Source organism: Anguilla rostrata, chromosome 3 (assembly GCF_018555375.3).
Source record: "Anguilla rostrata isolate EN2019 chromosome 3, ASM1855537v3, whole genome shotgun sequence".
NCBI classification, from domain to species: Eukaryota; Metazoa; Chordata; class Actinopteri; order Anguilliformes; family Anguillidae; genus Anguilla; species Anguilla rostrata.
In genome coordinates, this window is record NC_057935.1 from 55127578 (window position 1) to 55141689 (window position 14112).

At 43.7% G+C, this 14112-nt stretch overlaps 1 protein-coding gene across 7 annotated transcripts in view; it reads right to left on the reverse strand.

Annotated features, from left to right (window-relative positions):
* Positions 1-14112, reverse strand: part of LOC135251192 (teneurin-1-like) — a 361745-nt gene that overhangs the window by 12099 nt on the left and 335534 nt on the right. For all 7 annotated transcript variants that reach the window (XM_064328374.1, XM_064328375.1, XM_064328368.1 and 4 more), the window contains 6 exons: positions 11948-12314; positions 9778-10288; positions 8426-8598; positions 4437-4672; positions 2783-3076; positions 1571-1958 (listed from right to left, as the gene is read on the reverse strand). In XM_064328374.1, coding sequence (XP_064184444.1) covers positions 1571-1958; positions 2783-3076; positions 4437-4672; positions 8426-8598; positions 9778-10288; positions 11948-12314 — 1969 coding nt within the window. The remainder of the gene's footprint in view (positions 1-1570; positions 1959-2782; positions 3077-4436; positions 4673-8425; positions 8599-9777; positions 10289-11947; positions 12315-14112) is intronic.

The following is a 14112-nucleotide window of genomic DNA, read 5'->3' on the forward strand; positions in this document are numbered from 1 at the left end:
GGAATGGCTGAGATTTTTGCTTTGCGGTACAAGTCCTCTCGACTGGGTAAACGAGGGATTTTAGTACCTGTAGCATCTGGATAAAAACTGACTGGCTCAGTGACATTTTTTTTTTTTTTTTTGTCTGTTATGGTTCAAGGGCTTTGCCTGTGCTCGGTTCCGTTGAGTGTGGTTTGTAGTATGTGAGGTTTCCTGGAACTTGCACTCCTTGGTGTAGAACAGCGGCATCCACAGCGCACCCTTCTTGTCTTCGTACGAGCGCTGCAGAGACTGCGTGGATGGATGATCGCTATCTAGGCAAACCTTCTGACGTACACAGAAATGTCTTCTGTCACCAACGGCGATGATACTAATCTGAGAGTGTCTGCTAATCCTCCTATAGTTTTGTTCTGAAAATTATTGTGGAATTGGTCCTCTTAAACATTTGCTGCTTAATCCACAGCAAAATATCATCTGTCAGGGGCTTAGACTGGTAGATATGAATATGTCATACATACAGTCAGGTCCATAAGTATTTGGACAGTGACACAATTTTAATCATGTTGGCTCTGTACACCACCACAATGGATTTGAACTGAAACAATCGAGATGTGATTTAAGTGTAGACTTTCAGAGCTTTTGTCAAAGATATTGTATGAACAATGTAGGAATTACAACCATTTTTATACATAGCCACCCCCCCTGCCAATTTTAGGGGCTCAAAAGTAATTGGACAAACTAACATAAATTAAATTGTCATTTTTAATACTTGGTTGCAAATACTTTGCAGTCAATGACTGCCTGAAGTCTTGAACCCATACTCATCACCAGACGCTGGGTTTCTTCCCTGGTGATGCTCTGCCAGGCCTCTACTGCAGCTGTCTTCAGTTCCTGCTTGTTCTTAGGGCATTCTGCTTTCAGTTTTGCCTTTAGCAAGTGAAATGCATGCTCAATTGGATTCAGGTCAGGTGATTGACTTGCCATTGCAGAACATTCCACTTCTTTGCCTTCTATGAGAAATGTTATACGTCTATGATTTGGCCACACCTAATGTTTTTGCTATCTCTCTGATCGTTTTTTTTTTTTTTCAGCCTAATGATGGCTTGCTTCACCGACAGTGACAGCTCTTTGGACTTCATATTGAGAGTTAACAGCAACTGATTCCAAATGCAAATGCCACACTTGAAATCAATTCTAGACCTTTTATCTGCTTACTTGTAAATGAAATAGTGAGGGAATAACACACACCTGGCCATGGAACAGCTGAGCAGCAAATTGTCCAATTACCTTTGGTCCCTTAAAAAGGGGGGGACCACATATAAAAAGTGCTGTAATTCCTACACTGTTCACCCGATTTGGATGTAAATACCTTCAAATTAAAGCTGAAGATCTGCACTCATATTCATTATTTAATTTCAACTCCAATATGCTGTGGTAGACAGCTAAAACTGTCAATGTCCAAATATTTATGGACTGTATACTCCATGCATGTACGAGCTACATGCACAAACTAAGTCTGTCACTCATATGAGGTCCATTTACACATGGTTGGTGTGTCAAGCCACTGACGTTCCCTGGTTCTGTCGCCTACCTGTCTGCCTGTATCTGATGGTGCAGATAAAGCCCTCGTGCATGAGGTGGATGGTCTTGACCACACCCGAGGCATCGTCATAAGTGAAGGTGACCAAGGTGGTGTCGTAGAGGATCTCTGCCAGGCGGGACTGCTTGGTGTACTTGTAGAGGGCACGGCGGCCGGTGCCCAGGTACAGGGCCTGGAGCAGGCGCCCGTCACGGGTGTAGTCCTGGATGAAGGTGCCGTTGCTGTCCGGCGGGCTGTAGATGTTGCGGTAGTAGCCCACCGACAGCAGGGACTGCATGCTGTGCCGCACCATGCTAGGCATGGTGATGGACAGGAGCCGGTCCGTCTGGTCGTACTCAAAGATGTACCTACGCTGACTGTGAAGGAGCAGCATGACCGTCTATAATCACACACGCACGCACGCACGCACACACACACACACGCACGCACACACACACACACACACACACACACACGCACGCACGCACGCACGCACGCACGCACACACACACACACACACACACACGCATACACAGACACACACAGACACACACAGACACACACAGACACACGCACACGCATACACACACACACACACACAAAGAAATGGTTCAGTCATTGACAAAGATCAAGCTGTTGGCTGACAGGCAGTGATGGGAAAAAACAAGCTAATGGAAAATTCACAAACAAGGAATTGGAGGCTGTTTGTCTAATGTGACATTATCACATCACCATTAGTCAGTACCATGTTCTGTTAATTTATAATAGTGATTAATGTTATCCCCTGGCATTACTCAAATACAGCAAGCACATGAAATACAAAGAAACATGCATTATTCAGAATGACCCTAAACATAACAGGGCATCAGTGCAATATAATAGATAGGGAATTCGGCTGGCAACTCAAATGTCATGAGTTTTATTCCTAGCTGAGGTGCTGCTGTATTCTTGATCAAGGTACTTATCCTGTGGTGCCTCAGTAAAACATCCAGCTCTATAATTGGTCTGTTAGAAAAAATCTGTGTAAGTCACTATGGATAAGAGTGTCAGTGAAATATGCAGGAATAGTAACTGGATCCCACCAGGTCTGACAAGCCTGTTGATTTAGAGAGCATATAGAACGTGACATTAAAACAAAAAGTGTTGACTGTCTAATCAGCCATGATAATACGCTGAAATGAGTTGAATAGCACACTACGGTGTGTCAAATCTTTTTAAGCACACCTTCTCCAGGAAAGTGTAGCTCCATATCTTCCCATTGGCCCAAGTTCTGGAGACCACCCTTCCATTGTCATACTCAAGTTTCTCCGACCAGTTTCCTCGCTGAATGCTGGTGACCAGGCCCGTGGCAGCGTAAGACACATTCACCTCATTATATTTGCTACTAGGAGACCAGATAATGGGACGTCCCATTTGGTCATAGAGGATCCTGAGGGTAAATTTGCGATGGTCATCATAGATCTTGCCCACTCGTGTGGCTTGGTCAAAGTCTATGGACAGCAGATTTCTGTTATGAGCCTGATAATGAATACAACAATATATTATCAGTGATGCAATCAGCAAGTCAGCAAGTCAAAGCAGACAGTCAATCTCCAATAAATCTGTTCACAGTCTCCAACCAACCTTTCAAAGCTTTTTGCCCAAACTTCAATATGCATAGTTGTGTGTTATAGAGATGAGGCTTTCTGTTAATTTTACATTTGAATATTTAGTAGCTGTAGTTTTCAAATATTCACATGATAATATTTTCCCACGAGTACCCCCACACCACAGCACCTCCACCCTGCCAACCGATCGCTAAAAATACATGAAGCTACTGCATTGTGTTAATAAACATTCACAACAAAGTGAGATTTTTTTTTAAGCATGAAGCCCTTGAACTTTGATCTATCGGTCAAAATCACACAGAACTAATGTGAAGCTTTCAATGCGTGCATGGTTTCTAATTTAGGCTGAGGTGCTGCTGTTGTTCTCTTTTGTGAGGTTACTCAGTAGCTTCAGCACACAATCTTCTGCGTATTTGGGTCACTTTAAAAGTCTAGTACTTTAAAAGTACTGTAAGAACACCAAAAAAGTTTAAGGTCAGTCTAGTAGTGATTAGAAAACTGGTCTGAAAACAGGCAAAAAGCTTTGAGAGATTATTGCACAGTTATTTCTGGCATTTGCTCCATTACAAAAAATGAATGAAATGGAACAAATACTATTTTCCAAAGTTTCAGATTACCACATCATTTGCTTAGCCAAAGTGGGCGCTAAATCAAACAGCGCTAATTTCCCTGGACGTCATTGCCCTCTGAGAAACCAGAAGAATGTTTTGACATTTGACACCCACGTTCAACTTTTCTCCCTCACGGCATCCTCTGCGACTTCTAGCCACAACAGGAACATTCAGTAAGTACTATTCTCAAACTCGGTCTGTACTGACTTCAGGAAGAGAAACCTCATGTGACTGACGTACTGACACGTGTCACAGACGTTGTTTTTTCACACATTATGAACTAATGCAAAGGTAGACACCCACGCACCATCTACACCTTGCCCTAATCTAACACTAATCACAATAAACATGGTTGAATAAAAATAGAATCAGGGCAGATCCATCTGATAAAGATCAGTTCAGGCATTGTGTTAAGTTGTCCAGATGAACTGGGAAACTGGATAGGGACCACTGTCTGTTCAGCTTTACACAGAGAAGAAAAGTGAGTAAATTAATGATCCTCCAAGCTGTGCACATTGTCCTTAACTTCTACTAACATATGTTTGATTTTTTTTTTCTCAGTAACCCCTGATGAAAAGCAGCATTCGATCACTTGAAATATGAAGGACAAACTGTTAAACAGAAGCATCGAGCAGAGGGAAAGGGGCGTGTTTGTCGTACCCGCAGCCGCCGCTCGTAGGTGGTGTAGTTTCCCTTGGCCTGCTCCCGCCTCTGCCTCCACTCGATGAGGCTGGGGCCGTGCTCGCCTGGAAGGGTGATGTTGCATCTGCCCACCGCAGGGTTGACCACGCCCGCCGAGAGCTGAGGCTCCGTGCTGAGCGTCACCTCCATGCCACTGCTGAACGTGACGCGGAGCGAGCCGTCGGCACTGACCCGGTACGCGTTCTGAGCGTGCTCTGAGTTTAGAGAGAAGGAGCGAGAGACAGAGAGAGAGGGAGGGAGAGAGAGAGGCTGGGATTTAGGAGGGTCACGGAAAGGCCACCATACTTTCCTGCTGATACACAGAGACACTGCCTGAGGTGGTCATAACCATAAAGAAAGAATTGCTTTAGAACATCTTATTTTCTTCATTTTTTTAACAGTCAAAAAAGATTTCTCTCTTACGACTTCTTCATGGAGCAGATTGGTAATATATCTCGAGAACTTGCAATAGCATTTGATGCCACTTTAGAAAGGCAAATGTCCCTCAAGGTCACTTTCCTAAATATGTCATGCCTTTGCAAAAAGACTGGACTTGAACATCTGTAGGCATTTTCATTTTGTTTGCTAACAATACTCTCCACCACTGTAATGTATACACCCCTACAGTGCACTGTAAAATGTAGTCACGTTATTCTCCTGAGACAATTAAGGAGGACGACGATCTCTCACTACTTCCTGTTTTTTTCACATTTGACTTGTTTTGTCTTGTATTCTGACCAGCGCTTCACACCTCTGCAGAGCTCACGAAGGCTTTGTAACAAATTATGAATCTCACACTCATATAGCAAAACAAGCAGCCAAAATGAAGATCTCCAGAGTACCTCAGTGATGTGACAATGTGTGTGAGACTTTTACTCTTGGTAAGCCATCAAGAGTCCAAAGTTTGGGGAGAAACACTGCTCTGCCAGCCAACAGAGATGCTTTTACATTATCATCATTGTTGTTGCTGTTTTCATTCTGATTGATTTTGTTTTAATTATTATATTGCCTTTAAAGTAAAAAAAAAAGATGTAAAAAAAATCACAAAATCAAAGCACAGATTGTTTTCCTTAGGGCTTTTCACCTACTGATAATAGTTTGAAATAATTTATTTTGCTTTTTAACAGAGGAAATTGCTGACAACACACTGGCTCAGGAATTGAAACATAACTGTAGGACAGTGCAGTACAGTTTCCTGACACATGGTAGTGTAGTGCGGTGACATCGAAGCCACTGTCATAATTCACAATGTTTTTAGTTAAGTTAAATGTTCTTCTTTAACAGAGGGCGTGCTTTTGATTGAACCTTGGCCATGGTTTCAGATCTTCAGACAAAATGTAATATCAGACAAAAGGAAACTGAGTAAACATAAAACACATTTTAAAAATTATTTCATTTATTTAATAAAAAAAGTAATCAAACACCCAAATCGCCCATGTGAAAAAGTAACTGCCCCCTTAGTTACACAATCAATCTAATTTAATTTATAATTATATTCAGTTGACTGAACACAGTGGGTCTTGATTGCAGCTAGCCCTGTTGACTCTATAATCCTCACTTATATTGAACCTTACTATCAGAGTGAAGTAGTCACCACAAGGTTTCTACGAGCACACTATGCCTCAATAAAGGACATTCCAGCAGAGTTAACAAAAAGGTTGTTAAATATTTCAATCTGGAAAGGGTTTCAAAACCATTTCTAAGGTTCTGGGACTTCATTGAACCACAGTTATCTCCAAATAGAGAACACTTGGAACAACAGTGAATCTTCCCAAGAGTGGCCGGTCTGCCAAAATTTCTCTAAGGGTGCAACAACAACTCATCCAGGAAGTCACAAAAGATATATGGCTGCATTCAGACCAGATCAGCTTGCCGCAGGGTTGTCCCCCATTCATTTGAATGGGGGTAGTGTGTTTAGGCCGCGGCAGTGGTTGACCGCATGAGGTGCTGAAAAAAAACGCAGCGGCCTGCAGAAAGAAAGTTGAACCAGAATAAACTTTTTCCGGAATGCAACTCGACGTCACGCTGCAGTGGCCAATCACGTGAGTTGTTTAAATTACCATGTAGCAGTCCGCTGTTTACCGAGCAACTGTCAGATGAATTACTGACGCGATTCATTTCCTAAGATTTGATTTTATTATCGTCAACGTGATTAGACAGTACCGGGTAATGGGACGAGTACCGAAACAATAATTAGGCTACTAGCTAAATATCAATTCTGAACGTCGGAATTAAGCTGTATAAAAGATTCGCTATTTAGCAGTTCTTGCATGTTAGTTTATTGTACCTAGCACTATGAAGTTCATGGACCAAATGATGACACTCTCCCAGTTGTGTCCTCGCTTGGTTTATTTTGTGTACCCAGCTTCAACATATGCGTCTGGCTGGCAGTCTACACTGCAAAATAACAATAGCAAGAAACTTCCTTCGGTTTGCATTTTTGTACATTTTTTTTTTGTTTTTTTTTTGAGTTAGCGGACAGGAAATGGAGGGGGGGTTAAAGATCACAACACGACGTCACACAAATGGGCCATGTAGTGACCCAACCACACCACTGCACAACCCTGCGGCAAGGAGCCGCATTGCCTGATTTGGTGTGAATGCAGCCTAACACCTCCAGAGTCTGCAGCAAGGATGTCACATATCTATGCTAAATGGCTGTGAGGGTTCCCAGGGAGGGACAGGACCATTTGTCCCAGGCCCACCCCATAACTCAATCTTTTGATATGTATGACCCCAAACTGTATATCCAGACACCACACAGTGTGATCGGCAGAGGCTTGCTGGGCGCACTGGCCGAATGTTCTGAGTTTGCGCATTGTAATAAACATCAAATTCTCTGAGGAGACGTCGTCAACGTGTTCTTCATCGTCCTGCATTTGACTCCACGGAAAAGGGAAAAATAATCCTAACACTGATAAAAAAATGGGATTCATGGGCGAATAGCAAGGCATAAACAACTACTAACCAAGAGGAACACCAATGCTTGCTTCACATTTGCAAAAAAGCATCTGAATGATCCCCAAACATTTTGGGTTAATGTTCTATAATCAGATGAGTCAAAAACTTTTTGGATGACATGGATCCCATTAAGTCTGGTGTAAAGCAAATACAGCACATCAGAGTAAGAATATCATACTAACACTCAAACATGCTGGTGATAGTGTGATCGTGTGGGGATGCTTTGCTGCCTCGGGACCTGGACGCCTGGCTATTACTGAAATAATCATGAATTCTTCTCTGTACCACAAAATTCTTAAGGAGAACGTCGGGTCATCTGTCTGTGAACTGAAGCTGAAGCGCAACTGGGTTATGCGGCACGACAAAACAAAAAAGTAAGTCCACTTCTGAATGGCAGAAAAGAAACAAAATGAAAGTTTTGGAGTAGCGGGGTCAAAGTCCTGACTTGAACCCAATAGAGATGCTGTTATAGGAACTGAAACGAGCAGTTCAGGCCAGAAAACATACCAATTCCTCTGAATTAAAGCAGTTCTTAAAAAACAAACAAAGAGTCGGCTAAAACTCCTCAGCAATGTGAAAGACTGATATCAAACTCTAGGAAGTGTTTGGTTGCAGTTATTGCTGTTAAAGGTGGTGCAACCAGTTATTAAGTTTAAGGGGGCAATTACTTATTACGTGGGTGAAATGAGTTTGATAACTTTTTTTCCATTAAATAAATGAAACAATCATTTTAAAAAAGTGTTTTGTTCAAATTCAGGTTCCTTTTGCCTAATATTTTTGTCTAAAGACTAAAAACTTAATTAAAATACTGAATGACTTATTTTCATTTGATTTTACTGCTAATCATGCTGTATACTTACAGGAAAGAGAAACTAAAATTGAAATAATGAAAGTGTTGTGTTCTCTTTCTTGACAAAGGTGTTAGAAGTTTAGGTGCTAAGAAGAGTGCAAAGCAGACGTGTCAGATCCTGTGATCTAGCCTCAGTGCAGGGGACGGTGGATCAGACCTTGACGCAGTGTGTAGACTGTGTTTGTGGCTGAGAAGTTCGTTGCAGTGATAAAGTTCTCTCGATTCGAAGTCTCCGCTTCCACCCTAACAGACTTCTCCATGTTACCGTGGTAACTGCTGACTTCCCCCGTTGGAAAAGTGACATTGATGAGATGGCCTTCGGAGTTATACCTGTAAGAAGACAGCCAATGTGAGCAGAATCTCATCACTTTGTACAGTGGCCAGTTAAAAAAAAAAAAAAAAATTATATCAAAATGACAGTAAGGAAGCCTTAAAAGCTATCATGGCCTTAATCTGTTCTATAACTGAATGTAAAGTTAATTAACTTCAAGTGCCATTAACTTCATTCAATAAAATGTCAATTTCAATAATGAAAAAGAGACTGTCTGGTAGATTGTATTACTAGATACATCACTACTTTTGCCAGAGATTGCTAGACATGTATTTCACTGCACTATAACAGGGAAAGTTCAGCATTTCACCACAACTTTGAACTAGAAAGTGTGTTGACTGGATGAACTGAGGGGCACCTCTGATCATGGTATTGGTTCACTGAACTGTCTATGACTATTTTTTTATTTATTGTTTTAGCTGTTGAATCATGACGCATCAACACACTTTCATAAACATACCACAAGATGGCAGTAATACTCCACACACTACATTCAATGCAATCTTCTGTGAAGAAGTCTATCTGTTTAAAATGATCAAAAACCAACATGCATGGCAAAAATCTCCCTAGGGAAAATGGCAATTCTTAACACATTCTGATAAAAGACCACCCCCTCCCCCAATTAGGATTTTGAGAGGTAATGTAAGGGGACATTTTGAACTGGTCATGCATCTCTGGAGAAACAGGCTCTCCCAGGCTAATCAGAGAAAAATAACAGCTTTAATATTGGTCTTTGAGTCAGTACACTGTGTAACAACCAGGCTGATTTCCCAGCTGACCAAAGACTGCAGGAATATCCCCCTTCCGGCTAACGATGCTACTGATCTCAGATTTCAACAATGAAATGAAGCTTGACCCCCCCGAAAGCCCCATCTGTCATGTTCCATATACCACAACCACGTACGGATGTCAGAGTAAGGCTTCATAAACCACACAGTGGGCGGAGACAGCATGCCCTGTCAATCATTGGACTTGTACACATGAAGTAATCAAGACTTAAGATCACACAGAAAACTCATGACGGCTGCACGTGTTTTTGTTGTTCATGAAGCCTCACAATGTTCACAAAAACGTTCACCATAATTATGTCACAGCGTAGTGCCTATTTTGTTTTAAGACATAGGAACATATTAAATTAAATATCACAGACAGAGCTGTGGAAGCAAACGAAGCCTTACTCATAGACTGTGGCCCAGCCGTTCTCGTTGGTGCTGGTTGCTAGGAGACCAGTGTTTCCATGGTAGGTGACCTGCGCAAGGTCATGGCCCTGGTCAGAAACTCTCTTGAGAGCACCGTTGTTGCTGATGGTCAGCCAGTAGACCTGCCCCCCAGGTGCCGCCAGCCACAGGGGCACGCCGTTGGCGTCGCGGTGGACGTGGACGGAGTCGCTGTCGCTCCCGGTGATGCCGATGACGTGGCCGTCGGCAGAATACGTCAGGTTGTAGATGTAGTCCCCCGTGATCAGGTTCTTGGTGTGGAGGTGGGTGCCGTTGGCGCTGAACAGGTAGAGCTCCTGGTCCGAAGCGGAGGCCACCTCGTACATGTGGGCGGGGCTGAGGTGCGGCCAGTTGGGGCTCAGGGCGCGTATGCGCACGTTGCCCAGGTCAGCGATGTAGAGCGTGCCGTTGGGGGACGCTGCCAGGGAAGAGGGTGCCTTCAGCTTGGCATCTCTGGCATACCCACCATCGCCTGCACAGAAACCAAAGCAAAATAAAGACCAAGACCATCTAAACCAACTGCTTAACACAAAATACAGCATCAATACGTACGCAGGCTACGAAAGGCCATAAATGCAACAGAGTGCATCTGCTCTTATCACGTTCGCCCGCCAGAACTCACTGACAGCTATTTCTCGCTGACGCGCCTCGCTAAAATGCCAACCGCGGCAATGCTTCTGCTCCTTACTTCCGCCATTGCGTTTCAAAAATGGATCTAGCATTCATGTGTACAGCGTAAATCCACCCTTAGGCACGAACCCCTTTCACTTGCTGCTTCATAGTATTTAATGGTGAGGATCTAATGGAAAACACCAGTTCTTTGGGGCATGCCTCGGACGTTGATAATCCTGACAAGCCTGCCAGCGTGACATACTGTAAGTATGGGTCCGTTATGGGTGGGACAGAGGGTTTCGGAGCCCTTCGGCGGTCATGTGTACTCCCTGGAATTTTCTCTGACAGACAGGACGTGTGTTTGTGGAGCGGAAGAAATGGGAAAGACGAAGGCGTCTGCAAAGAGTAATCATTCGTTAACAGCGTTACATGATTGGAAATATGCAAAGCATCACCAGAGAGGGATAGGAACCTTTACACCTCATTGGTTCTCGCCACGCGCAAACCCTTTTTTTCTCTTTGCAATTGAAAAAAGGTGATGCGCAACGCGATCAAGGGAATACTTGATAAAAAAAGCCATTTTGAAGGAGATGTAATACCAGACACGACAAATGGCGACTTCGCTTGCGCTGTCAGAAAATGTGACAGCACAAGAAGGGCATGTGATTTGTATGCCTATGCGTCCCAGAAGCACTTTCACCATGTCATATTTCTTTGTTTATTTCCATTCGTCCACACGTGCTGTTCAAGCTCCTTTATCATGGCCTGGAGCTTTTCGTAAGCGAGAGATGCAAAATAAGGAGAGAAGATTCGGCACGTTTTATTATCGGTTTATCGTCTTGTATCGCCGCTGATTATCTGTGGCACGAGACTGCTGCTGAGGAGAGCAGCACAGAACGGTGGAACAGCAAGTACGTCACGCAACTTTTCTTCTAACGTTTGCCGCTCTAATTCTGTACGTAATCAAGACACTAGAGCAGAGTGAAACAACTTGAACAAGTCTACCTCAGTGGAAATGCAAGTACAAATCTGGTTATGGTCAATTAAGGAAACACGGTGTTGTGGACGCATGCGTACAAACACAGGGATTTATCAAGGAGTCCCAAAATTCTGGGATCCCCAATTGTGTGTCTGACCCAGCGATGGGGTCACACTACACAGGAGAAAAGCAGAGATTAAAAATCTCAGGGTAAGTGCCAGGGGCACAGAGAGAGAGAGAGAGAGTGCCATGGTGGGCAGTCAAAGCCCCAGCCCCACAGGGGGTCTCATATGTGGGCTAAGCGTCAGCCACGCGTCTTCCTTGTGTTTGTTCATTTAATTATCAATTGGATTTGGTTAACGATTGTCTCAGTAAATTAATTAGTCCCTTAGAAAATGGTGGGCCTCAGTAGGCACAGTGCCCTGTTCTGGTCACTGTATTTTCTTTGGTTCTCCAATTCGCAGCAGATGATTAAAACAAGAACACCCCCCGCCCCCCCTCCCCCACATTAAACAGCGCCCGCCGGGCGCGGCGCCCTACCGGAGAAGCAGTCGCAGTTGGGGTCGATCTTGCAGTCGCACTCGGAGGGCGCCCCGGCGATGACGGAGATCTCGCCGTTGGTGGTGACCTGCTGGACGCGGTTGATCTTCCGCTCGTCCGTCTCGGCGATGTACAGCGTGCCCCGGTGGGACACGGCGATGGCCTTGGCCGCCTCCAGCGTGGAGTGCACCGCCGCCTTGCTCACCAGGTAGTGGTCGATGCCCGGCACCTGGCAGTGGATGGGGCGCCCGGCCACGATGCGCACCTGCTCGCTCTCCGACACCTGGATGACGATGTTGTTGTCCAGCACGTAGAGGGAGTTGTCCAGGGGGTTGACGGCCAGGTCGGTGGGCCACTCCAGACGCACCTGAGGAAGCAGGGGAGACACGTCTGATTGCGTCCCCGCGGTGTCGCCCGCTCCGGGGACTCGGCCTCTCGCGGGGTCAGCGGGGTGAGGGCGGTGTGAAGAGCGTTCTGCTGTTTCCCTCACCGCACCTTCAGCCTTTTCAAAATGGCACACTGTCGCCATGCAGAGAGACAGCCCTGTACTGCTCACTGCCCTGTCCCATATTACAATGTGCAATGTGCCATTTCACACACACCTATACAGTATACTGTATATATGAAGTATACAGTATATATAATACATACAGTATATATAACGTGTGTGAATATATAGTACTGTATATATGCACTAATGCCATACTATATGACATCCTACATAATGACAGTTTCCATAGCTGTAGCCTATTTTAGAATAGGGTGTATGAGTAAAAGAAACACTATAGATATCAGTATATTCCCTAACAAACTTGCATTGCATCAATGGCTGGGCTATTAAGTATTAATTGACATTATACATGTAACTTAGAGATATGAAAGAATCACTGAGTTGGAAAGCAGTAACTTTCTCACATGCAGTGTGCATTTTAATGTGTTTCTCAACACGTTGCCAGATTCATTTATTCATGAACTGTGTCAGAAGCAGATTAAGCTGAGCAGGATAGTCAGAAGGTCCACAGACCGCTGTTCCCTTTTAACGTTCTCAAACTGAAAAAAGGGATGTTCTGCTAAGATCCCCACTTAACCTCTATTAGTTTGATTCTTGGGTTTTAACTTATAAAATTATATATTGTTATAAAAGAGGCTCTTAAAAAACAAGGCAAATAGATTTCTTTTGATATTGTGACATGGCTGTAGTTGGCTGCAGTTATAAAATGAGTGTCACAGGAACACAGGCGCATGCAAATGCTGGAAGTCTCTGCTTTATGGAAAAAACCTCAAGATTGACTGAATATGCTTCACACTGCCCCAACCCAAGGCAGGCAAGTGTTTGTTTTTAAAGCACCGCGGACTCACTTCAGGGAATCTTTCACCTGTAAAGGTGCCCCAATAAAAGTGCATGCAGCACTGTACAGTACAGTGCCCATGGCAGAGGCTAAAAAAAAAACTGAAAGACCATTGTTCTGCAGTCATACATTATTCATAAGCTATTCTAAAGGCTCTCCATTTTTTCACTGCTCTGATCCAATGGGTCAGTTATCAATCTTTTATTATCAAAGTGCACAATATCTGCTACCTGTCAGCCTCCATCAGTCAGAGCCCTGGCAGAGATCACACGTCACATAAAAGCAAACAAAGAGCACACTGTTCGCGAGATACGTGCATCTCATATCACTTTGGTCACATTTTTGAAAGCCTATGGCCCAGATTCAGGCTCTCTCTTATCCCATTTATATTTCATTTTGAACAACAAAGCTACAAACGCTACCATTTATTTTTGTGTCGGGGATTAGGGGATTCCGCCTTAAACAAGCTTATGGATAGAACTGATGGAGAATTACGCACAATACCGACACATACGCAACACTTACATCTGTCACTCTATGTTAAGGACAACATCAAGAGTTGCTGTGAGATGAAAGATATATCATGACACAGGCTGAGTTATAGCCTTCAAATCCAGTTAGAGACTTCTTTAACCACAATTACAGAACTCAGGTGCCCCAATTTTAAATGCATTCAATCTCTGTCAATACTTTTATGGTTTTATATCACGGTTAATGTATTTTTACACACATGCTATTGAATATATGCAATTGTGTTTTTTTATCCTTCTTGGTTCTGTGTACCCAAGGACTCCCTAGACAATGGCAGCAAATGTT